Here is a 27,456-nt window from a genome sequence, read left to right on the forward strand (position 1 = left end):
CCATTATGATTTATTCTCTACAATACTTTGTTAAAGAGTTCAATGATTTGCACTCAGAAGTTATATAGCCAAGAGGCAACCAAGTGTAATACAAAGAATTGGTCTGAAGTCTTTGTACTGAAGGCCATACAAAGTCTCTTGCTTCAGGGAAATGAGAGTGAAAAGAAACAAAAACAAAACATAGTTTCCTAGGTTCCAGAATTCCGGTAGAAAATAACATCAACAGTTAGTGTAATTGTAGATGTTCACATATGGAAAACACACCTTGTGCAAATATCAACACCTAGGACTTTTGTATAGATGACATTATAACAATAAAATATATCTCAACTACAAATCCTTCTTGTTAAAAGGGTCTCTAACATGAGTTGCTTTAATATTATGAAGGGAAAAAGATTAAGAACCTCACAGTGAAACAATCCAACACCGACAAACTCTAGTGATCATTCTCTTTTAATGTAAAATGAGGACAATTCATAATTACAGAGAATGTCCCAGCTGTGGGTATTACAAGACAAGCCAATTTTCCAGACCAAAAGGCACTCACAGCTAGGGATGAAACAAACTCTGAACCAAGCCAGCAAAGTTGGGCTGGTTCCTTGAAAACTGGTTACCTACTGTTCAGCTTGAGCAGCCCAAGGACAAAGGAAATACTAAGCAAAAAAACAGACCCTTTCTTTAAGCCTACCAATCACACCCCATTATCTGGCCACCCTCATCACTGATTTGGTCAAGCATGTGCAAGGCGGTTCAGTTCCAGTTCAGAGCTGTCATCTGCCTATGCAAAGCTGCCACATGGATGATCCAGACTTGGTATTTTTCCTGAGAGCCACCTGCCATGCATGTTCATGAGGTGACCATAACTGTACGCTTCCAGACCGCTTCCTGACTAGGCCCCATTCAGGACTGACACTGACAGTGCCATTATTTACAGGGCCAAAGAGTTTTCCTTGGTTGACTCCTGAGTCCCCTTGGCAAGGCAAGAGGAACGAGCACATTCCCATTGCTAGACTTGTGTGGAGCATGAGGAAATGTGGAGGGAGTAAGGCTTCTTCACTCCAAAAACCAGAGCCCACCTTCAGTGTGGTGCTGGGCTTAAACCAGCCTGATTCTTGTGCACTGATTCCCCCCCACCACCCCATTTCATGGGTTAATTTTTTCTGTTCACTTTCTTAAATGGCAGGTATCCTATCCCACACTCAATAAAATAAAATAAAAAACAAACTCTACACTGGGGAAGACAAATAGGGTGACATTTATACAGACAAACAGGCGTGAAGAGCATGGCACTGTAAATGCTTGCATGACCAGTCTCACTGAGCGCACTCGGGTGAAAGTTTAGCACCAATTTTTTTGCTTTTTTAATCTTTAGAAATTAAACACAACTTTTAACGTAGAACACTTGAACATTAATGAGTGTAGCCCTATGTACCAATACTGTTGTACAAATTGGAGGTGGATGGTTTAGTCCAGAGCTGACCACCCTTACATCAAGCCATGGTACAAGACTGATTTATTCTTCTCAGCAGCAGGAAATCATTCAGTGATCCCTTCATCTTCAAGGGGTTTTCATCAACATTGCAAGGGAACAGTGGCAGGAGAGAGCCTAGCACAGTTACAACGGGTGCCCTGGCACGGGTGTCCTGATGTCAGCCCCACAGTTCCCTTGCACTTCCCACATCCTCGAAGAGCAGAGGACTGTGCCAAGCAAACCCACTCACCCTTTCATTCTTTTTCCCAAGAAACAAGACAGTGATGCCTAGAATAGCACGATGTCATTTCTCACATTGTGCCCCTGCTCCCCCTCCCCCATTCCCAGCAGAAGGAAACTCAAAAGAGCTCGACTTACTTGCCCATTTCGGAAAGCCACACTATCACCACATAAACTTTAACAAATATACTAAATCAAAACATTATGTGTTCGCTGGGTTGAAACCCAATCCACTTCGAGTTCTCTAAACATGTTGCTGAAAACCAGTGTTAACATCTTTAGGATCCTTTCTTCCAACTGGCCACCTCTTCCTGTGAATCATTTTAGCAGTGCCTCTGTTACAATGTTTCCAAAGCATCTTCCAAGTCCCCTAGTTCTATAGCTTTGCCACCAAATGAGTGAAGAACAGGCAAAAGGAGAGACACTTGCTGACAGATATTTGGAAATCAGCAACAATGGGAAAGGGAAGTATGTCACATGAAAGTTTGAGTGATCTTGAATAAAATGAGTTTCAGGAATTTCCCTTGGTGGGGTGAAGATTCCCAGCATGTTAGGCAAAATAAAGATTCACCTTGTTTAATTACAGTTTTGTTCTAAAGTCCTGCAGGAACTCCCCTGTTAAAGGTCCTTCAGAATGCTTGCCTGGAAAGAAAAACAGCTTGGAGACCCTGGATTCTCTCCTATGACAATGTGTCCTTATAAAACACCAACCAAGCTGCTTGTCTGAATTATCTATGCTTTCTGAGAACCTAGGTCCAGCTATAGGCACTGCTACCAGTAGAGTGAGGTAGCCTGGTAGTAAGGAAGAGATCTCTCCTTTCACATGTGTGCAGTGATGACATCATGCCCTCCTGTGGGCATCTCCATTCCATTCCTCAGCAGGCTACACCACAGTGCTCTGTTTATACCAGGAGACTCAGTGTAGGAAGAATGCCAGAAAATCCAACTGATACTAGGATGAGATTTAAAACCTTCAAGGCTTATTGAGCAATGATGAGATCTGCAACGCCAACCAAAGGGCTTCCGATCTTGATGTGGGTCTCTGTCCAGGAGCCTCAAAAGACTCATGGTGCCCACGCTCAACCCTAACATGGTGTCCGGTTATGAAACATGGAGGCTGTGATCAATTCTTGGTATGTGATAAACTGGAAGTTTAAAAAAAGGAATTTAAAACAACCTAAAAATGTTTTTGTTGGTCTCCGTTGCCCAGACTGCCAGGGGAACATACCTACTTCATCTGGAGAGGTTGTAGGGGTGTGTGTGGGGTGAGCCTTCACGGATCTTTAATTCCAGCTTCCATTATGTGGCCAACACACATGCAGCAAATCACCAGTGGCACCTGCATGCCAAAGGTCTTCTGAACCCACATAGTAAATCTTATTAATCATGGAGGAGCCCCAATCCAACTGAACCCCATATTGAGGAAAGGCTGAGATAAGGCTTGGGCCCCTCAAGTTCGGTTTCATTCAGTGGAACCCCCCCACCCCCTCAGTCAGCTGGAGGCAGACTTGGCAACGGAAGCTAGCATCATAAAATGGTGCAGTAATAAAAGTAACTGGACCAGGAAGAGGAGGCATCTGCTCCAATGATGTCATAGCCATTGGCGGCCACAGGGGGGTGGGACTGGTCATGCAGCCGTGTGTCAGGAGTAATGATTGTAGAGGGGCGGGGCATGAAGAGTGCCATTCTGGAAACAGTGCTGACGAGAAGCAATATACTCTGCATAACTGATTGTCACCTTCTCACTTCGGTACCTGAATAAGGAAACAGGAAAGAATATTAGGAACCCCAAACAGTTCATTTTGTAGAGTCACTCAGCAGCGAAAACCAAAAGCTTATTCTATATTTTGAAAGAATAAAATGAAAAGACCAAGAGCAATCTTACTTACAGAAAATGAAAGACAGCACAAGAAAACAATGTTGTTATTACAAATGAACAAGATGAAAAAGCACAATCACAATTCACACCTGAGAATGTATTTTCAGAACATCCCACCTTTAAACGCTACATATGCTTATCATCAGCAATCTGCTCGTAAGCAATCTGCTATTGGGGTCTGGATGAAGAATTTCAATGTCGAATTACACGGGTGGTATACTGGAAGATGGCTGCACCAAAGCCCAGTTTAAACTGCATATCTACGTTCAGGTTAAAATGTGATAAATTTGACAGAAATGCAACAATATGTACCTCAATTTGCAGAAGAACAACAAATAAGTTATTTACAACTAAAAGGGGCACAGATACCTAATTCTGGGTCAAATTCTGATGAAGCAGCTTAAAGGATCCTGGGGCTATATAAAACAGGTCTCGATTCCCAAATGAATATGTCATATCACAGGGCCATCAGAACAGAATTCAGAGGACTTTGGCCTTGCTCTTGGAAAGAGCCATGAGTCAGGATGCAAAGCATGGGGTGTTACAAACCTATGGAGCCTACTACAGACCACAGGAGCTGGGTGTGACAATCCTTACCCAGAGCCATCTCTTTCCCACTGTAATCACTCCTCCACTGCAAGGTGATTATTCCTGAATTTTGACAGGGAAATGGCTGTTCAAATAAATTATAATAATAATAATAATAATAATGCTTTGTATTTGAAGTGTTCTTTTTTTTCTTTTTTCCTTTTGGAATCCAAAGCATTTCAAAAACACTGGGTTATCTTCCAAACAGACCTGTGAGGTTAGTATATGATTATCAGCATTTTACAGATGAGGAGGCCACAAAGGCCCAGACACTAAGCCCCTCAGTATTTCCGATGTCAATAGGGATGGGAAGAGAACTGACATCTAATGACCACCTACATGTTGCCTGGCCCTGGGCTAGAAATTCCACTTACATTATCTTATCTCCTCCTATCCTTCATTCAGAGAGGCTGAATAACTTGCCTAGGTCATACAGCTAGTACATGGCAGAGCTGAGGTTTAGATCCCCAAGTCCTCCAGAACTCTATTATACTAGGCAGCCTCCCCGTAGAAGTATTCAACCCAAATCGGTGGAGGCATTTCCTTCTAACTTCTGGTAAAAGCATTTCTGACTATGCCCTGCCACCTGACTGCTCATGCTGTAAGGAGGTAACTAGCTCAACTGATACTTCCACACTTTGAGCCTTCTCTCCCAACTTCACTCCTTGCCCTCAGCCCTGTAACCAAGTGGGCCCTGCAAAGCCACTCGCCACTTGCTCAGCAGCCCACACCCTGCTCCAACTCCGGTACCAGCTTAGCTGTGGAGATGCACAGGGTGCTGTGGGACAGTCTGTGTTTGCTGCCACTGCTTCCTCAGAGCTTAAACCTCACCCAAACTTCTTTAATTCAGGGACATTAGCAGAGAAATTTCTTTTCTTCCCTTTTCCATCAAAAGTATCCTCCTTCTAAGCCCAGTTAAATTAAAATGACAAGGAAAATGAGACAGTGGCTTACCTGGTGAGTTTGATCGTTTTTCTGAATTCACTGGTAATTGGAGCCTTAAAGCCACCTTTCCTGAGCAAGGAGTCTATGGTCTGGATGTGATCCCAGTCTGAGGAGGAAGAGAAGCCACCCAGAGGTCAGCACCTGATCACACAAGAGTGGGACATGTTTTTATAGGGCCAATGTGAGGAGAGAGGAATGGGATTCGAGAAGTAGCCACATCTGTGTGGGCAGAGGAAACCCCAGGCACTGGCCCACACGTACCTGGAGCCCTCGCCTGCCTCCCTGACAGTCCAGTGGAGTCTCTGAAACATGACATGGTAGCCCAGCACATGCCATAACTGTTGTCCCCAGGCTCCCAGCTCCTGCAGCATTCTTGTCATTCTTGTTACCCAAGTGTAATCATTTACCAACAAACACGGTCCCAATTTAGATGGGCCAACTGGCCTAGTCCTCGTACCCAGGGCTGTTCTGTGGGAGGAAACAATTAGAATTCTGCAGCTTTTATTCCTTTGTGTGGCTTTCCAGAAGAGTTTGATGACTTCTAGGAATCCTGTTTTCTATTACAAAGAATCTAATGGCAGGAAGGAACTGTTTCTTTAGGAAGGATGGGAAAGTTGTTCATATACTTATATACTGTTGTTGTTCTTATGTATTCTTAATGGATAAAATCAAATACATCAAATTGAAACCAAACCAAACAAACAAAAAACCTCCCTAGATTACTATACTTTCTCAACCACCTTTCAAATGCCAAAAGTTTATTTGATATTTACCTAAGTTATTGTCCCATCTCACTATTAACAAACACTTGTGGTATGCCTCCTTGTACAGAAATGTGTTAGCGTTCTGACTTCAAAGAGGTGACTAAAAGGCTTCTTCTTATGCCACTGCTTTTGAAAAAGTTTAAATATAACCAGAATGGAAACTAACAAGGCAATGCCTTCCATATAAGTAGTTCACTGATAAAACACTTAACTGGGTATTTTCTCTATTCCAGGTTCACACCCAACAAATACTGAGTTTCATGTATTATTTTCAAAAACAGACTAATTCCAAGAAAGAAAGAAAATTGGGTTACATATCATAGAACGCACAAGCAATATTTAAAGGTATTTTTCTAGATATTCTTTTAAAGAGAAAACTTGCCCAACTCACTTCCTACCTTTAATGTCCCATTAATAAGAACTTATTAACTACTGAAAATAATTACTGTTCTTTAGAAAACAAAAGGGATTACTTTTTGCCCTCTGCCAAGTATAACACTGTTTAACAATGTACGATCAAAGGTTCAAAATCCAGAGATGGGCAACTTCCCTTTGTAATGAACTCCGTAACATGGTCTAGTTGGTGGCTGCAATTTTGCTACAACTACCACTGCAGTTTAGGGGGTCAAAAAACAAAAACATTCAGTGAAAGTGTTTGAAACATGCAGATGAATAAGAAGTATTTACCCTTTTCTTTTCTTAGCTCTGAGCTCTTTTTTGGGAGTTCCCTCCTAGTTCTATAGGAATTTGATACGTATCTCTAGGAAGAGCAGCACTCATTCTCCGCTGCATTTGGACTGAAAGATGGCGCACTTGACTCTCCTGTGCTTAACTGGCAAAATTGTGAATGGTATTATTTATTAAAATCCCATTCACCCAACTCACCTTGTTCCTTAGCAACCTCAGGTAAGTATGTGGCTGTACGTTTGATGCCTTTTTCATTGATGAATTCAATTCGAATCCCATGGACCCCTACCTACAGAAAAACACAACCAGGTAAATGGAATTTACTTATTCTAATGGGATTTCAACCACCCACACATAAATTGACCTTGTCTCCTGCACCAAGGTGACTTAGGTTTGGGCAAAGGAGGCTCTCTCTGAGGTGCAGAGGCCAAAGGCATTTCAGCCTCAGTGCAGGTGCAAGTTTCTGTGGAGCCACCTTTCTGAGAGTAAGAGGTAGTAGAAATAAAGTCTTTCAAGAGTTTATCCAATATTGAATATTTTACTTATCACCTATTCCATTAAATGAACATACTATGTTTTTCTTTGGGTTCATGAGTCTTCACATCTGACTCCTAATAACTTTTACTCAAGAGCTTACCAAGAGAGTTCTTTTCCTTTATCCCCATTATAATTTCTTATTAGGCAATGGTAGGAGGATGTGGGAAAGAGCAGATTGGGAAGAAATGGGAGAAGCAGAAGAAAGCCTGTACATTTTTTCCTACTCCTAATATAGCAGCACCTTTTCTGTCACCTATGTTCCCACAACTGGCTCCAATCTTACTTCCACATTCTATACCCTCTCTCAATGAAGGAGATACATTACCATGTACTAACCCGAACCCAAATGCAACGAGAGATGCAGAGTTCCAAATGAGGCTGTTCTCACCTCCCAGTCCAGGTAATCAGTGGCATCCTCAAAGTTAGTAAGGAGGGAGACAGAGCAGAAAAGTTTAGGCAGCTCCTCTCGGGTCAGGGGGGGAAATCGGCTGTCCTTAAGTGCACTGGAAGGTACAGAAAACACAGGTGAGGCTGCTCTGGAGTCACGGGCCAACACCAGGAGCCACAAAGTCCACACATTTATGAATCTTTTTTACTTTTTTATGGAGGTTTTCTTCTTTACTGAGAAACTTAAGACTTGGGTATTTATGAATCTTGGTATGTGGAGAAAATCTATCAACAGAACAACACTAACATACTAAAACAACTGGATGCTAATAACTGACTAAACTTTAACTAAACGACTCACCGAATTAAAACTCCCTGTATTTCCTGATGGGAAACCCTGGAGGCGTAGTGATTAAGAGTCTGACTGCTAACCAAAACGTTGGCAGTTGGAATCCACCAGGCATTCCTTGGAAACCCTACGGGGCAGTTCTACTCTGTCTTTGTAGGGTCACCATGAGTTGGAATTGACTCGACGGCAATGGGCTTCTTTTTAAATATTTCCTTATTACCAAAAGGAGAATGCTGAAAATTTATTACTTAGAAACAAAATCAGTCAGTTGCTCCCAATTCTAGTAAATTTATCCGCAGTTCTTTTTTTTTTGTAATCCACAGTTCTTAATGGCTAGTGTCATTACCTGGTTAACGTGTATTCCCTGAGTCCTGAGTGAAGATTCATGGCTGAGAAGGTCCCAATGCAGCCACGAAGCCGCTTGTCCCGCCCTGTCTTCCATGTCACAAAGAGCGGACTAAAAAAAGGAAAACACAAAACATTCTCCAGCCCCAAATTAATCATGTAGAAGAACAAAACCTTTAGGCTTTGTCCCTGTTCATTTCGTTATTCCCCAAGAGGGTTGTTTTCTGAGTTGGCGGCTATCTGAAGGACTCTCTGCCTTTCTGGAAGTTGCACAGCCCCTGGTTGGAAACAGAGAGGAAAACTTTGCAGGGTGGCATGAAGAAAAGCTCTGTGTGCTGCCTTTCCTATGTTCCAGGCTGACAACTTGAATTCACTCTGACATGCATTTTACGCACTATTTTTCTCTTCTGCCAGGACTCAACTTTCCCTTCTTCTACTTCTCCATGTTTTTCTCCTCTTCTTTATTTTACTTCTATGACCATCCACGTTCCCCAGCTCCATACTTCATTATGACACACTTGACCTGGACACCTCCCTGCTTTATCTGCAAGCTTCCTTTGCAACACCACATTGTTTCCCATGATTATGTCTGTCCCTTGCAACTACAAGTATCTCTTGCCACATAAATTTTCAGAAAGGAAAATCAATGTCTTCTCAAGAAAGTTTTTTATTAGCAGAAGTTGCCAATTTCTGTTTCCAGGCCAAAGTCATGCTTGACTAGGCTATGGCTGCTGTGGTTGGTGGTGGCAGATTTTTTAGAAAGAGGTTACAGAGTTGTCTGCTTTCTAAAATTCCTGCCTGACTCCATATCCCTATGTCCTTACCACTTATATTTTTGAGTTAATCACTGCTAAAAACCAACTTATATTTTAAAAGTTATTTATTTCTTTGATCGTTACAAAAGCTCACAGCAAATCTCCCAACTTTCTGTCTTTCCCCTCCACTAAAACAGGAGAACTTCAGCCAGAGTTACTATCCCAAAACCTATGCAAAAACCCCTCAAGGCTTCCACTGTCTACAGGAAGGAAACACAAACCCTTGAGTACAACACCCTAAACCCTACTGGTTGGGACCAGTACCTGCGCTTCCACACTTGTGTCCCTCTTCTGCATGGATGACCCTTAACGCCACCCATGCTGAGAATTCCCACCTACTCAGCCAGGACTTTCCTGACGATATCATCCCACAATGACACTCCCTAAACTGTCACCCCAGTTTCCCTTCTCTAACATCATCACACAGGAGTAACCTCCCCTGTAGTACTCTTAGCTTTGTGTGTGTGTAACATCTCCAAACAACAAGGACCTTCCTTCATATGCCCTCCATATCCTGCTCAATACAGTTTCAGCATGGCACTAACAGGTGAGGGATGATCTTAGATCAATGCATTTTTCAAAAGCACCTCCTTAAAACAAAGAACAAAAAGCATTAGTGCTCTTCAAATGCAACCTGGTCTTCTTCCATTACTGAATCCAGGGGATGCTCTAAATATTGTCTGGACGTTTCTCAGCATTCTATTCCTATTACCCTTTGCTCAAATGATGTCACAGCTTTTTATAAGCAGCTGACCCTCTCAAGAAAATGACCTAGAAAGATGACATCATGCCTTCTGCACTGTCCCCTGTGCCTGATTTACTCACTAGGGGTCATTGGTGAATCTAGGAAGTCGTGGCTGTGGGAAGCCATAGAGGTGACAGTAGAGCACGTCAAAGCAGTAGCAGCACATCTCCGCAGTCACCACCAGGTTCTTGGTGGTGTTGGCAGTTCCGTTGGGCCGGGGGAGAGGGCTCAGCGCTCCCGATGCGGGATTCATTCGTGTAATGGGAGAGTTTCCAGGTCCCAGAGTTAAGTCCGATGCATTCTCCCGTCCACTGTTGCTGTCCACATGCTGGTGGTTTTGAAGAGGTCCTGTACTAGAGCCAGGCACAGTTGTGGACTGGTTCCCGTGACTGTGTGTTCCGCTTCCAGAAAGTTTGGGCTTCTTGACCCCACAACAACCTGCTGCCAACTTGGGCTCCAGTGGAGGAACACAACGTCTTTTTCCCATCCTGATTCAGTGCTTGAGGTCTGGAATGCTGCAGAACCCTAACCAAAAATATAACAGTTCATTAATTTGAATGGTTAGTTAAAAGCAAAAAACAAAAATCAAAGACAAAGGGTAAGAGTCACCAGATTCTCTTTTTCCCCAAAACCTCTAGTTCACTTGGTCACAAACAGTCACAGAGTAACGGAGCTATAAAAGACCCTCAATCTAGGGATTCCTAACGTTTTTCTAGAGGGGAATTATTTTTTATTTTCCACAAAGCTTATGATCACCACGGATGATGGCAGGCAAGAATCCCCAGGTCAGAAGGAAGGGTGGGGCAGCAGCTGGCTGGAAGCTGAATAAGGACATTTAGAGACTAAATGGAAGACTACACTTGACCTTGTCAGACTCTTCTTCATCAGGCTGCCCTCTCTACTTAAGTGTAGGCCCCAGATCCAACTATCCTACTTTTGAAAACACTCCAAAAAACTTTCATACTTTTCCTTGTTAACCACTTCCTTTCAGCAGTTTATCACTAACCTAAATCCATCTGTGTAGTTGTAGCCCCAAACCCTAGAGAAGATGGAAATCAGTTAGCTGTCTTTCTGACAAGAGCCCACCTGTAACACAAGGCTCTCACCATTCTGTCCTCACAGTTCTCATTCTCCAATGCTTTACTCATCATTTTTGGTTCTCTTCTGAACTTACTCCCATTTCTATACTTGTCTCTATCCTTGCAAGATCCCATACACAAAAACTGCAACCTAGTATAAACCTTTGTTCACAAAAATGACCCAAACCTCCCAGTCCTTTTGTGAGGTAGCCATTCCTGCCCTGTCATAGAGAGGCAGACAGATACAAAGCCATCCATCATAACAAAAGATGGCATTAGATGGACTAGAGAGGCAGCATGTCCCATCTGATGATGTGAAGGGGATGTGGGGATACTTTTTTTTTTTTTTTTACGGATTTTTCTACCTCAAAAAGTCTAAGGTAAAATGTACAGCTGTAACATGAAGGCCCTTTCTCTGTTGTCTGAAAAGTGTCAATACTTAACAGAATCAGGAAACTAGATACTATTTTTTTTCCACAGAAAAATTTACACATATATTGTTATGTGACTCTAATTGCTCTCCCCATACTGTGACAGCACACTCCTCCTTTCCATCCCTGATTCCCCATGTCCATTCAACCAGTTCCTAATCCTCTCTGCCTTCCCATCTCACCTCCAGACAGCAGCAGTCCATTTAGTCACTTGTATCTACTTGAGCTAAGAGGTACATCCTCACAAGTATCACTTTATGTCCCACAGTCCAGTCCAATCCCTGTCTGAAGAGTTGGCCCCGGAAATTGTTTTCGTTCTGGGCTGATAGAGAATCCAGGGGCCATGCTTTCTGGGGTTCCTCCAATCTCAGTCAGACCATTAAGTCTGATCTTCTTACTAGAATTTGAGTTCTGCACCCCACCTTTCTCCTGCTCCATCTGGGACTCTCTGTTGTGTCCCGTCAGCGCAGTCATTGGTGGTAGCCGGGCACCATCTAGCTCTTCTGGTCTCAGGGTGATGAAGTCTCTGGTTTATGTGGCCCTTTCTGTCTCTTGTGTCTTTGGTGTTCTTCAATCTCCTTTACTCCAGGTGGTTGGGACCAAGTGATGCATCTTAGATGGCTGCCTGCAAGCTTTTAAGACCCCAGATGCCACTCACCAAAGTAGGATGCAGAACATTTTCTTAATAAGCTTTATTATGACAAGTGACCTAGATGTCCCCTGAAAGCATGGTCCCCAGACCCCACCCCTGCTACTCTGTCCCTCAAAGTGTTTGACTGTATTCAGGAAACTTCTTAGCTTTGGTTTAGTCTAGTTGTGCTGACTTTCCCTGTAGTGTGGGCTGTCCTTCCCTTCACCTAAGATAATTCTTAACTAGATCCTACTTAATGTTGGTAAATTAGAGTTTGTAAAATTCTGCTAGCTTGAGAAAATTATTTTTTCTCTCAAGTTATTATATATGCTATTGTTTGAAAAAAAATTGTGTATAAAAAATTGTGTTATCTTACCTCAATTTTTTGTTGTGATATAGATATGTAGAACATTAATTGCCTGTTTAGGCATTGCTCTACAACACAGTATTCACTTGTAAATTCTACAACCTTTTAAATAGATATCTGCATACTCATTTGCAAAGTCATTACTTATACTAAAACAACTTGTCATTTTAGGTTGAAAAAACAAAAAAAACCCATTGCCATAGTCGGTCAATTCTGACTCATGGTAACTCCACGTGTTACAGAGTAGAAGTGTGCTGCACAGGATTTTCTTGGCTGTAATATTTACGAAAGCAAATTGCCAGGTCTTTCTTGTGCAGTGCCACTGGGTAGGTTCAAACTGCCAACCTTTAGGTTGGTAGTCAAGTGCAAACCATTTGTGCCACCCAGGGACCTTTAAGGTTAAAAGAGAAAAATTTCACAGACATTATTTGTTAACGTTCTTCGTATGTGCTATCTACAGCAAAACACACATATAGGTCAATTCTTAGTGAGATGAAGGTTGTCTGTAGCCAAAGGATAACAGCTTGCACACTTTGATGTCTAGCTTGAAACGGTCTTCTTTTTGACAAAGCCTTGTAAATTTGACACAATAAAGCCTCCAATGACTAGGTTTTGGTTTTTGTTTGTTGTTTAAGCATGTCAGTGCCATGTTTACTGTTAAGAAAGGGAGCATAATATCTTGGTCAAAAATGCTGCCTCCTTGGCCAGAGGACCTGGGTTCAAATCCTGGTTCTTCCAGGATTGACCTCTCTATGACTCATTTCCTCAAAATGGGAGTAACAATAGCACTTACCTCATAGAGTGGTTATAACAATTAAATGAGTTTAACGTATGTAAAGTACATAAAACCTTGCCTGGCACTTGGTAAACATCAATATATTTAGCTGCTCTAGGCCGACTGCTCCCACTAGAAGGGAAGCTCCCTTAAGGGCTGGACTTTGCTGTGTACTCAATGCGTGTACAGAGTTAAGCGCTCTTCAAACACGCTTTCATTGAATCCCCTTAACCACTCTGCCAGGAAGATGATGCTACCATAATTTCACAGATAAGGAACCTCAGGCTTAACAAGCAGGAAAACCTGCCCAAAGCCACACTGCCACTAAGTGTCACAACTAGGGTTTGGACCACAATCTATCTCAGACTCCAAGGCCTGGGTCATCCCACCAAGCTACAAGGAAGAATGAGGCCTGCCAATAATATCCACCGGACACAGTCCTTTTCCTAAAGGCATGATAAGCAAAAAAAATTACATTATGTTGTTGTTAGGTGCCCTCAAGTCAGTTCCAACTCACAGCAACCCCTATGTACAACAAAATGAAATGCTGCCCTGTCCTGCGCCATCCTCACAATCGTTGTTATGCTTGAGCCCATTGTTACAGCCACTGTAGCAATCCATCTCACTGAGGGTCTTCCTCTTTTTTGCTGACCCTCTACTTCACCAAGCACAATGTCCTTCTCCAGGGGACTGGTCCCTCCTGAAGCATGACCTAAGTATGTGAGATGAAGTCTCACCATCCTCACTTCTAAGAAGCATTCTGGCTGTACTTCTTCCAAGACAAATCTGTTCAGTCTTTTGGCAGTCCGTGGTATATTCAATATTCTTCACCAACACCACAATTCAAAGGCATCAACTCTTCTTCGGTCTTCCTTATTCACTGTCTAGCTTTTACATGCATATGCACCTACCGAAAACTTCATGGCTTGAGTCAGGTGCACCTTAGTCTTCAAGGTGACAGCTCTGCTTTTTAACACTTTAATGCGAAGCATCATTTGATTTCTTGACTGCTGCTTCCACAGGTGTTGACTGTGTATCCAAGTAAAATGAAATTCTTTAGTATACATCATAGAGTATACCAAAAACTAACTTGATAGGTTATAGGATCTTGCCAACAAAAATGGAGAATAAAAAAACAAAAACAAAAAACAAGTTCAAAACCAACATCTTAGCCACCATTCTGAAAATTATCAGTACCCCACAACTGTCATTTGAGTCCATAATCACTGGCCTCTGAGCTCTCACTAAACCTTCTACCTTGTGCATAACTGTGGCCAGGGGGCTTAGGACTCATGCTGGATGAAGCAGCAGGACTACTCAAGAGCTAGAGTTTTAACAGGGCCAGCAAGGCTCTGAGGTGCCCTGCCTTTACAGCCCAACTTGAAAGAATCAGACACAAAATTAAAAATTAAAACTTCCTCATTCCAATGAGCCCTCTGCCAAATCACACCTGTAAGAAGAGCTAAATGTCACCAGATGGTGGCACCAACTCCAGTGTTTCTTAGCAGATGATACTAGCAATCTGACTGGTGAAATACCCCGTAACAGAACAGTAGAAGTGATTTCCAAATTGTGCCAAGGCAAATGAATTCAAGTCTAGAAGGCTTGGCATACATACCGCATACAATCACTTATCTGCAGTGGACATGATCACAAGTGATATCAAGTGGTTTACATTTTAACAATTCCCCACGCCCTTTCAAACTAGGGTTTGAAATAAACAGAATGAACCAAAATCTTGTGGTTCTTTAGGCCCAAGCATTTCTCTGGAGACTACTGGGCAAATAATTCAATTTATAGTATCAGTTAGCGTCCAAAGGCAGAGGTAGAAACATTCTACATCAAAAATATATTAGCAACCTCTCTGACCAGGGACACAATGGAAGGTCCCGGTTAGAATGGGAGAAAAGTGTAGAACAAAACTCAAATTCATAAAAAAGTCCAGACTCACTGGAATGACAGAGACTAGAGAAATCCCCGAGACTATCGCTCTAAGACATCCTTTTTAACCTGGAACTGAAGTCACTCCCGGAGGTCACCTTTCAGCCAAATAACAGAGTGGCCTATAAAATAAACAAAAACACCTGTGAGCAATGTGCTCCTTAGAATAATCAACTATGCGAGACCAAATGGGCAGCATTTGCCCAAAAACAAAGATAAGAAGGCAAAGAAGGGCAGGGAAACTGGAGGGATAGAAACAGGGAAGCCAGGGTGGAAATGGGGAAAGTACTGATACACTACAGGGACAGCAACCAACGTCATGGAAAAATCTGTGCATGAATTGTTGAATGGGAAAATAACTGGCTGTGTAAACTTTCACCTGAAGCACAATAAAATGTTAAATATATATATATTAGTAGAGTCCAGAAATAAAGTCAGACATTTATAGCCAACTGATTTTTGTTCATTCAATGGGAATAATTTCTTCAACAAATGGTGCCGAGACAACTGGACATTCATACGCAAAAGAACGAAGTTAGACCCCTACCTCACACCATACGTTAAAAAAAAAACATCAAAATAGAGCAACAATCTAAATATAAGTTAAAACTATAAAACTTTTAGAAGAAAGCATAAGGGTACATCTTTAAAACCTTGAATTTAACAATGGATTCTTAAACGTGACACCAAAAACACAAGCAACAAAAGAAAAATTGGGGTTCATCAAAATTAAATCTTTGTACATCAAAGACCTTATCAAGAAGGTGAAAAGACAATCTACAGAATGAGAGAAAATATTTGCAAATCATATATCTGACAAGGGCCTGGTATCCAGCATATATAAAGAACTCTTACAACTCAAAAATAAACAATCCAATTAAAAAATGGACAAAGGCACGAGACCAAAAGAACTGGATGGTGCCTAGCTATCATTACTTAATATATTGATCAAAGATTCTGCAGAAGAATCCTAATCAAAAAGGGAAAAATATAGAACAATTTAAAATTTTCATGGAATCCAGATTTTCTGGAGTCATGGGAGGTTGGATGAACCCCCAGAAACTACTGCCCTGCAATAATCCTTAAACCTTAAACCAAAAATATCCCCTGAAGTCTTCTTAAAACCAAAGAGTAGTTTAGCTTAACCAGTAAAAAAATGTCTGCCTTGAGCATTATGCTCTTTTAAGATCTATCTATACGGGATCAAACTAACAACAGCAACTCAAAAGATTAAACAGGAACCGTAGGGGGCAGTGAGTTTATGTTAATGGGAGAGGAACAACTCAGAAAAGGAGGGTGAGAATGGATGTAAAAGTCAAAGAATGTAATCAATTCACTGAATTGTACATGTAGAAACTTGAATTGGTGTATGTTTTTGCTGTGTGTATTCTTAAAACAAGAAATGAAATTATTTTTTAAAAATGAGCAAAGGACTTGAATACACATTTTCCATAGAAAATATGAAAACGGCCAACAAGCACATGAAAAGATGCTCAACATCATTAGTCACTGGGGAAATGAAAATAAAAACTACAATGAGATACCACTAGGATATTGTCATGGATTGAACTGTGTCCCCCAAAAATATCTGTCAACTTGGCTGGGTCATGATTCCCAGTATTGTATGATTGTATACCATTTCGTAATCAGACGTGATTTCCTTATGGAAATCCTATCACAATGATGTAATAAGATGGATTAGCAGCAGTTATACTGATGAGGTCTACAAGATTAGGTAGTGTCTTAAGTCAATCTCTTTTGAGATATAAAAGGGAGAAGCGAGCAGAGAGACATGGGAACCTCTTACTACCAACAAAGCAGCACCAGGAGCAAAGCGTGTCCTTTGGACCTGAGGTTCCTGAGCTGAGATGCTCCCAGACCAAGGGAAGACTGATGCATCACAAGGACCTTCCTCCAGAGCTGACAGAGAGAGAAAGCCTCCTCCTGAAGCTGACGCCCTGAATTTGGACTTGCAGCCTACTGGACTGTGAGAGAATAAATTTCCGTTTGTTAAAGCCATCCACGTGTGGTATTTCTGTTATAGCAGCACTAGATGACTAAGACATATGGCTAATTATCAGAAAAACAGAAAACAGTAAGTGTTGACAGAGGATGTGGACAAACTGAAATGCTTGTAGAATAGTTCAATCTGGACAACAGTTTGGTGGTTCCTCAAAAAGTTAATTAACATATCACCCATCAATTCCACCCCTAGGTATATACCCAAAAGAAATGAAAACAAGTACTCAAACAAGTGCATGTACACTGCACTATTCACCATAGCAAAAAGGTGGAAATAGCTCAAATGTCCATTAGTGGAAGAATGGATAAACAAACTGTGGTATATCCATACAATGCAATATTACATAGCCATAAAAAGAAATGAAGTACTGATACATGTGACAACCTGGATGAACCTTTAAAACACTATGCTAAGTCAAAGAAGCCAAGTACAAACAGCCATATATTGTATGATTCCATTTAGATGAAATGTCCAGAACAGGTAAATCCATAGAGACATAATGCAGACTGCTGGTTGCCAGGGGCCTGAGGAGGCGGAATCCAAGAAACTGTTTAATGAGTAAAGCGTTTTACTTTGCAGTGATGGCAATGTTTTGGACCCAGGCAGAGATGGTGGTTGCACAACATTATGAATGCACTAAATGTCACTGAATTGTTCAACTTTAAAGTAGTTGATTTTAGATTATGTGAATTTTACCTCATTATTTTAAATTAATTTTAAAAATCCATCCATAAAATATACATACATATTAGAAGGCTTTTCTTTAAAAACTTATTCCATAAATTTAAACCTGTGGAAAACTTCAAACATGAACAAAGTAAAGAATAGTATAATTAACCCCTAGTATCCAAAACCCAGCTTAATAATTTTCAACACACGGCCAATGTTACTTCATCTATATCCCACCCATCACTCCATCTTCCATTCCTCTACTGAATTATTTTGTTTTTAAAGGAAGTCAATATTTTACTTATCTACCAGCATAAAGCAGATATTAAGTGAACTACAGGTAAAGAATGTGAAGTAAATCAGTGTGCTAACAGTAAAAGGCTTCAACCACTATCACACTTTAAAACTTTGTTTTTTAGGTCTGAAATTGTTCTAGCTATACATAACAAAATGGGAAACTAAAAATGGCACAGCAGGGGTGTCTAACCTCCTCTAACTTCATAAGAAGGAAAAAGGATCAAGATCAACAGCCCAAGGCCGATTCCTATGAGGCAGAAGTCAGACATACCTCCACCCTCCAACCTTTTTACCAATTCTGACACCAATCGTCTCTCTTATGGCATTCTCTACTTCATTGCTGGATTCGTAATTCACTGTAATGTTCACATGGAACTCAGACAATACTCACGATTATGGGGTTTATCAGCGAAGTAACAGGTTACAATTCACGTTCAGGAATGTTCAGGAGATAGTTGTTCGATCAGGACAGCCTCTTCTCAGCCGTGCCCGCAGGCATGACTCTCTGGCCTGAGCCTCTGCTCTTTTAACTCTGCCAATAAGTGCCTGGAGGCACCTTACTCTACCAGGAAGACTCCTGCCCTAAGGCGCTCAGCTCTCTCATTCTGTAAATTGACAAGCCTAGCTCTGACAAGTGCCTGGAGGCACTGTGCCAGCAAGCCTCCTGCCCGAAGGTGCTTAGCTTTCTCGCTCCATGGGTTGGGAAGCCCACCGTGCTGTTTCCTGCCAGTCTCTTGATTCTGCTACCGCAGTTTCTCTGCTGCTGCTTCTTGCTGTCTCCAGTGTTAGAGCTCTGTCTGTCTCCTGGATCTAGGAGGTTCTCAGCGCAGGGATCCTGGTCCAAAGGACACACTCCACTCCTGGCTCTTCTTTCTTGGTGGTTATGAGGTCCCTCTTTCCACCTCTGGAATGGCTCATTTTAAGCCTAGCAGGATGGCAAAACTGACCAATCCCTTAGTTAGGGTTCCATATACTTTATCTGCATAGTCCCACACCCACAAGGGTGCCATGTACCTTATTTACATTATTAGCAAGCTATCCAATCACACTGGTGGGCCACAAGTCCTCATCTGCATAGTCACACCCAGTCATTTGGTGGGAGTTCCTAGGACTGCCCTACAATGATCAAAGAGATATTCTTTCCAGAGACTCAGCATCTGACAGGAGAGCATAAGATACCTCTGAGTAATAGCATTTTAATACAACAGACTAACCAGTTGAAAATAAATACCCTAATGACATACTCTTCCTCTTCTAAAACTGTGTATGAACTTCTTCTCATCCTTCCTCAAAACCCTATACACCTGATTCTTTGATCATAATACAAACAACTTAATGCTTACTGTTAAGTCAATGTTTCATTTAAAATAACTGCAATCAGGTGTAAAAACCCTTGCTTTTTAGACCCTCTCAAGCCTTGAACTAAACTCAAGGGCCACGTTAAGAGTGGGCAGGGCAGCAGTGATCTCATTTTCCTACTATTTGCCCATTTCAGAACAATCAATGAGAATGAAATAGTTAAAAAACTGAATTTCTACCAGATGGGAGACGATACCCATAATTAACAAGAAGTTGTAAGAAACAATAGGAATCATTGGTATCTTTTCACTTAAGAACTACTCAGCCTCCCTACCTAGCAACTGTCAAACAAAATCAAGTCTCCTCTCTGCTGAAAAGGTCACCACATTCTCCTCAGTTATGCTGTGGAATCCTCATCTTCCCGTTCCTTATAGGATAACCTCTCCCTTCTACCTGACTTATAACAAATTGAGGGGACCTGAACTTCGTTAGGTTCCACAAAACAGCCAGACATGACTCTCCCTCTCTCTCTGGGGAGAAACTGAGCAATGCTTTGCTGTTCTGGGCTGGGTGGCTTATAACGCCACTTAAAAATTCCAGCCAGCACTGAACTCATCATTGCCTTTAGTCTGAGAGACCAGGTAGCATTTATGTCTTATCTCTCACAACACCTGACAACACAGTGTCCTGCATACAGTATGCATAAAAACATACAAATTACTGATTGAGTAAATAGCCTCTACCAAGAATTTTATCTAAAGATCTAATAATTTTACTTAAGTTTGTCTTTTTTATAAACAAAATGATTATGGCACAACCTGATCTTTGTATCTTTGGTTCCACTGGAAAGTGCTGACCGTGGAGTGTCTCCAAAGTTGAGCGTGACTGAATTACAAGTATCTACTCTTATCAACAATGCCAACTGTATTCAGCCTAAACCAAAGGATGGTTTAATAATTATTTATAGAAAAATGCAACGCCAATGTCGATAATTCATTCTAAAAATTAGGTCAACTATCATGTAAATTCACTTCTTGGTCTGATTTATGCTGGCAGCTGTCTTCTTCGCTGAAAGTCACCAATAACTGGTCAGTCCTGGACTTGGCCTCAGGTGCTATAACCAAGGAACAATTTTTGCTCTCATTGAACCTTAGGTGGCTCAAAGCTTTCCTTTGATAAGTCATATAATTTAAACTATACTTGAGAAGAATTTTTTTTTTCCATTTTGAAGAAGGGGGTGCTTTAAGAGCAACCCACTAGAGCATTTATGATTTATAACTTCAGGAATTAGTATAAACCACTTCCCATAAACTGCTAATGCTTATTAAAATAAGTATTGGCATGAGAAAACTACTGGAACTAACAGAAATATTCAGCAGAGTAGGAGTATACAAGATAAACATAAAAAAATCAGTTGGATTCCTATACACCAATAAACAGAATGAGGAAAACCATTTATAACAGCCCCTAAAAAAATAAAATACTTAGGAATAAATTTAACCAGGGACGTAAAAGACCTATACAAAGAAAACTACAAAACGCTACTGCAAGAAACCAAAAGAGATGTACATAAATGGGAAAACATACCATGCTCATGGATAGGTAGACTCAACATTGTGAAAATGACAATTCTATCCAAAGCAATTTATAAACACATTGCAACCCCAATCCAAATATCAACAACATTCTTTAAAGAGAAGGACAAACTAATCATTAACTTTATATGGAAAGAGAAAAAGCCTCGGGTAGGTAAAGCACTACTGAAGAAGCGTAAAGTAGGAGGACTCCCACTACCTGACCTCTGAGCCTAGTATACATACAGCTACAGTAGTCGAAACAGCCTGGTATTGATACAACGACAGATACATTAACCAGTAGAACAGAACTGGAACCCAGATGTAAATCCATCCACCTACAGTCACCTGATCTCCGACAAGGGCCCAAAGTCCATCCAATGGGGGAAAGATAGTCTTTTTAACAAATGGTGCTGGCAAAACTGGATGTCCATCTGCAAAACAAATGGAACAGGACCCATACCTCACAGCATACACAAAAACTCATTCAAAATAGATCAAAGATCTAAATATAAAGCCAAAAACTAAAGATCATAGAAGAAAAAATAGGATCAATGCTAGAAGCCTTAATACACGGCATTAACAGGATACAAACCATAACTAACAACACACAACTCCAGAAGATAAGCTACGTAACTGGGATCTTCTAAAAATTAAACACTTATGCTCATCAAAGGACTTCAACAGAAGAGTAAAAAGAGAACTTACAGACTGGGAAAAAACTTTTGGCTATTACAAATCAGACAAAGGTCTAATCTCTAAAATCTACAGGAAAATCCAACAGCTGGACAACAAAAAGACAAATAATTAAAAAACGGGCAAAGGAAATGACAGATACTTCACCAAAGAAGACATTCAAGTGGATAACAGACATATTAAGAAATGCTTGTGATCACTAGCCATTAGAGAAATGCAAATCAAACCAAAATGAGATACCACCTTACCCCGACAATCCTGGCATGAGTCAAAAAAAAAAAAACAAAAACAGAAAATAACAAATGTTGGAGAGGCTGTGGGGAGATTGGAACTCTTAGCACTGCTGGTGGGAATGCAAAATGGTACAACCATTTTGGAAAATGATACAGTGCTATCTTATAAAATTAGAAATACACCATATGATCCACCAATCCTACTCCTAGTAGTATATCCTAGAGAAGTAAGAGTCGTCATATGAAGAAATATGCACACTCATGTTCACTGCAGCACTGTTCACAATACGAAAAAGATGGAAACAATCTAGATGCCCATCAACAGATGAATGGATAAACAAACTATGATACATACACACAATGGAGTACTATGCAACAATAAATGATGACTCTATGAAGCATCTCACAACATGGATAAATCTGCAGGCCATCATGCTGAATGAAGTCAATCACAAAAGGACAAACATTGCATAAGACCACTACTATAAAAATTCATGAAAAGGTTTACACACAAAAAGAAACAATCTTTGATGGTTATGAGGGAGGGGAGGGGAGGGGTGGGGACGGAAAAACACTAAATAGACAACAGATAAATGGTAACTTTGGTGAAGGGTAAGACTGTACACAATACTGGGGAAGCCAGCACAACTTGACAAGGCAAGGTCATGGAAGCTCCATACCAAAAAACCCACTGCTGTTGAGTCGATTTCGACTCATAGACACATCCAAACCCCCTGAGGGACCAAACCGCTGGGCTGAGGGGACCATGGTCTCGGGGGAACATCTAGCTCAATTGGTATAACATAGTTTATAAAGAAAATGTTCTACATTCTACTTTGGTGAGTAGAGTCTGTGAGTAAAAGCCTGTGAGCGGCCATCTAAGATACTCCACTGGTCTCACCCCTTCGGGAGCAAGGGAGAATGAAGAAAACTAAAGATACAAGGGAAAGATTAGTCCAAAGGACTAACAGACAACAACTACCACAGCCTCCACCAGACTGAGTCCAGCACAACTAGATGATGCCCGGCTACCACCACCAACTGCTCTGACAGGGATCACAATAGAGGGTCCCGGACAGAGCTGGAGAAAAATGTAGAACAAAATTCTAACTCACAAAAAAAGACCAGACTTACTGGCCTGACAGAGACTGGAGAAACCCTAAGAGTATGGCCCCTGGGCACCCTTTTAGCTTGGTAATCAATTCACTCCTGAGGTTCACCATTCATCCAAAGGTTAGACAGGCCCATAAAACAAAAGAAGACTAAAGGGGCATACTAGCCCAAAGGCAAGGACTAGAAGGCAGGAGGGGACAGGAAGGCTAGTAATTGGGAACCCAAGGTCAAGAAGGGAAAGTGCTGACATGTCGTGGGGTTGTTCAAAAATGCCATAAAACAATGTGTACTAACTGTCTAACGAGAAGCTAGTTTGTTCTGTAAACCTCCATCTAAAGTACAATTAAAAAAAAAAAAAAGCATTGAGACAAAGATGTGAGGGTGCCCTGACTGAGGTGGTTGGCTGGGCAGGAGGGCCTTCCTCCCTTTGCAATCACAAGCTGACGTTTTCCCGGAGCAGCTCCCATCTTCAGAGGGCAGTGCCTACTAGGCTGTGGCGGTATAGTCCAGTGTGAGATCCCAACTCTGAACTGTCAAGTGCCAGCTGTGTAAACTTGGGCACATCCTCACATCTCTGTGGGACCTGGGCTCCTGCTACCAGAGGGTTGTTTGTGTGCATTCAATGAGTACAACATGAAAGCACCTGACACAGTTGTTTGGTACGTAGCTACTACTTATTGAGTATCTACTATTAACACTATCACTCCCCCTACCAATAAAGGCAGGGTTATAGTTATAAAAATACCATAGTTTTGAGTTTTTACAATTTCTAGAAAAATAAATGCCCTCATAACAGAGTTTTATGAAGACTAACTTGTAGTGTAAAAATCATGTTACTAACATGGGATTATTACTCTGATGACCTTGATGTTCTTCCTCTTTGGAGAGCAGTGCCTTTTAATAAATCACCTGCTGTTCCTTTCATTGTGAGATGCCAGGAAATATAAAAAAAGAACCGCAGGCTGTCGCAGAGTTGAACAGAATTATAGTCTATTAGAGTACTCATTTAAGCTTATACAGACTAAAAAGAGACTAAATTTGCTAAATATGCTGTTATAGTCTTAAGTCTTTATAGGTACTGAGAACTAATCAAACTACTGTGTCAAAGTAGTTAGATAGGGGTAGATTTCAAACAATAACCTGGAAACAATTACCTAGAAAAGCCTGGAGGTGCAAAAAATTTAGATTCATCTTTTGAAGACAAGCCTCAAAACACCTTACTGAAGAGCATGGCCTCATAACAAAGAAAATAGATTTGGGAGGTGGAAAAGAGGCAAAGCAAAAAGGAGTTCTCTACATTTTCTCTGTTATCATTTAACGTCCAGATGTCTGCTCAAATCAAGCCTTCCACAGAAAGCAGCAGGCTGTCGTTTCCTTTGACACCGTGTTGAACAGAAATTCAATTTAATAATTATATTACGGGTACTGAAATGGCACCTGTGCTGTAATTCTGGCCTACTTATGGCTCTATTCCAGGAAATAGGTGAAAAACCCACAAACATTCTGGTAACCATTTCAAATAATCATTTCTATATTTTTGAAACCCCACAGTACACACATACACGTATCCAAAACACTTGGTATGTGAAAAATTTCACCATAGAATACAATTTACCTATACAATTTCCTTTTACATTTATAGATTTAGAAAAACGTGTAGAACTATACATTTTCATGTCAAGTTGGCTTAAGAAAAATATGAATGTAAGAGTCAAAAGTTTTGTTTTGAGTTTCCCACCTCTTTCCTATGTGTCCTTCTGAGTCTTTCTGGGTCTTGGTTTCTTCATTTGTCCCCTGTCTCCCTCACAGAGGGATTATGAGGATCCAATGAAATGCAAAGCACTAAGAAAAACTCTGTCTTAAAAATGTCAGCACACTATCATTAACAAATTCAAGGGGATGCTGCAGTAATAAAATTTTTTTCCCATAACTTTGTTCACAGTTTACATGTAGAATTTTAACTATTTTCAAATTTGTGATGGGATAGTATCACCAATAGCAGAGTTAGAGCAAAACGTTGTAGAAATCTCTGAGGACTATAACCATATGAAAGAGGCTCAATAATTGACCTTGATTAGGAACTGCACTAACTTCTAAGCTATGATCTTTGGGTGACTTTTTATTATATATCTATATTAGTAGAACATATATGAAGTTTAAGGCTTTGTTACCCTCTAGGCCACGCTGGGGGCTTAGAGTAAATCCTCTGTCTTTGCATACTTAAATTATTTTAAGAGATCAAGTGGAAGGAACTTCACAAACATTGGGAGCCCCTCATGGAAGTAGAAAAATACAAGGAAGCACATACATTTTAAAGTCCCAGCACAGGCCTAAAACCAAAACAACAACAAAATTCTATTCTAAATACGTCCAAGGTAATACTACTCACTGAAAGCAGAAAGTTTGTATTGCCAGGGAACAGCTATAACAGAGGAGGGGAGCTATTTTGTCTCTGGAATGAATTTTCTTCCATTCGACTCCATTCCTTCTTCCTGTACCTAAGACAGAAATGCAGGTGCAGTGAACGAACAAAATCAAAGTAATGTAAGACATACTTTTTTGAAAAAATTACAAGCCAATAAAACAACTTCTGGAAATTAAAAAAAAAAAAAAAAGAGAACAGCCCCTCTGAACTTCAAAACATTTCAAAATCTAAATATAAGGAAGCAATGACAGTCCCATCAATTGAGTCACCTCATGCTTCATGTCATCAATAAAAGGGAAAGACACTGAGGATCAAAGACTTTATTGAACTTGAAGGAGACATGCATTAAACCCCTCCTCCCCCAATTTAGATCAAAACTTGTTCTCAGGCCAGGATATACCATTTCAAAGCTATCCACTGGTTTCAGAATACAAACATATTCTCAAGTCTTCTACAAAGGTGATGCTGAAGAATTACTGGACACTATTCCAGGGCCTTGATGGCGAACTGGTTAAGCGTTTGGCTGCTAACCAAAAGGTCGGCAGTTGGAATCCACCAGCAGCTCCTTGGAAACCCTATGGGGCAGTTGTGCTCTGTCCTATAGGGTCGCCATGAGTTGGAATCAACTCGACGGCAATGGTTTTTGGGTATTCCAGAGCGAGGGCCCCGAGGACAGGCCACCTTGTTATCCCCAGGTGCAGATAATTTTTGGTAAGAACCATTCATCCTTACTCTCAGTCTTGGATAAATCTCTTCAACTCTCTCCAGCGCCCCTCCCCTCCCAACCCAGTACCAGAGAATTGAGCTATTCCCAAAGAAGTAAACAGAAGACTCCAGGCTCCACCCACTCCATCCAAGGAGAGGGCAGTGAAAGAAGATAGGCCCAGAGGGATAAGGGTGAGGGAGCGTGGCAAAGAAAGGAGTTCAGATCAGGACAAGGAATGACGGACGACAAGGAATGAAGGGCAAAACCCACAGGCTGAGAAGAAAGGCATAAAACCCAAAGAGAGTAAGGTGGAAGGATGATGGAAATGAGGGCTATGGGTGGAAAAGGACGGAGAGACTGAGGGAGGGATTGGAAAAAAAGGGGAAGAGAAAGCGCGTGTGGAGAGTGTTAAGACAGAAAAGGACAAGACAGAGCAAGAAAAGGAAAGGCTGGCAAACAGCAAACGAGGCAGAGGAAAAAGATGAAAGGCAAGAAAAAAGAGGGTGTGAGGAAGAGAGCCCAGGGGCCTGGGGGGAGTCGAAGAGATGACAGAGTGACCGGTAGAGCAGCAAGGGCCGAGTCGCGGGGGTGGAATCCAGACGCGAGGCGGGGGAGGGGGCAGCGGGACGGTCGGATGCGGGCCGCCAGGCGGCGCCGTAGACCACCAAACTTTACACAGACCGCAGACTGTTTTCAGGAGGGAGTATAGAAAAGGGAGCTGAAGCTTTGCCTCGCGGCCTGGCGCAGGGGCATCGGTCTGCCCCCTACCCCAGCAAGCCCTCACGACCCCCTGCCCTCCTCAGGGACAGGTGGCCCGCAGGCCCCGCCCCGCCGCCTTTCACCGACGCCTGGGAGCCTCTCCTGTACGCTGCCCCAGGACCCTCGCCCCATGACCCCGGGCACCCACTTCCCGAGACAACCGACCTCGGCTTCCGAGAGCCACTCCCGGGAACCCTTCCTAGTCCCTCCGCTCGCCACGGGCTGAGGAGACCCGGCAGGCACGGCGGCGGCGGAGCGAGGGAGGCCTGGCCTCGGGGAGGAGGGCGCGGCGTAGCCCGACTTCCCCACCTTTTCTTCTGGCCCAGACGCAACCGGGGCGGGCGGGACCTCTCGCACTCTGCCTCCTTCTCCTGCTTCATGGAGCCATGCGCCTGGATAGGGGCTCCGGAGAGAAGCGGGCCCGCAGGTGGGCCGGACGCGCGGCGCGGACGGGGCGGGGCGAATGCCAGGCGGGCGGAGGAGGAAGCGGCGGCGGCGGCAGCCGGGAAGAACCGCTAGAGGTATTCCCCGGGCGGCTGGAGGACTGAGTCGAGTTCCGACCCGAGTCCTCCGGTATCCCAGCAGGCACCGGAGGCAGTGAGGTAATGGAGGAAGAATGTAGGGAGTCCTCCAGCGTACCACACGCCCTCTAGCGACTCGTGAAAACCATAGAGATTAGGGACTCG

At 42.1% G+C, this 27,456-nt stretch overlaps 1 protein-coding gene across 3 annotated transcripts; it reads right to left on the reverse strand.

Moving 5' to 3' along the window:
• Window positions 1-27,456, reverse strand: AMMECR1L (AMMECR1 like). Of its 3 annotated transcripts, none has more exons than XM_004387039.3 (8): window positions 27,080-27,456; window positions 25,270-25,378; window positions 9,833-10,277; window positions 8,194-8,304; window positions 7,500-7,614; window positions 6,773-6,863; window positions 5,133-5,229; window positions 1-3,465 (listed from the first exon to the last, which is right to left on the reverse strand). In XM_004387039.3, the coding sequence occupies exons 3-8, from the start codon at window positions 10,237-10,239 to the stop codon at window positions 3,354-3,356; spliced, it is 933 nt and encodes a 310-aa protein (XP_004387096.1). In that variant the 5' UTR covers window positions 10,240-10,277; window positions 25,270-25,378; window positions 27,080-27,456; the 3' UTR covers window positions 1-3,353. The 3 variants fall into 3 exon arrangements, with proteins under 3 accessions (XP_004387096.1, XP_023597131.1, XP_023597132.1); XM_023741363.1 differs by having other exon boundaries at window positions 23,722-25,378; XM_023741364.1 differs by lacking the exon at window positions 27,080-27,456 and having other exon boundaries at window positions 24,619-26,566.

This window comes from Trichechus manatus, unplaced genomic scaffold (genome assembly GCF_000243295.1).
Source record: "Trichechus manatus latirostris isolate Lorelei unplaced genomic scaffold, TriManLat1.0 scaffold00179, whole genome shotgun sequence".
Lineage (NCBI taxonomy): Eukaryota > Metazoa > Chordata > Mammalia > Sirenia > Trichechidae > Trichechus > Trichechus manatus.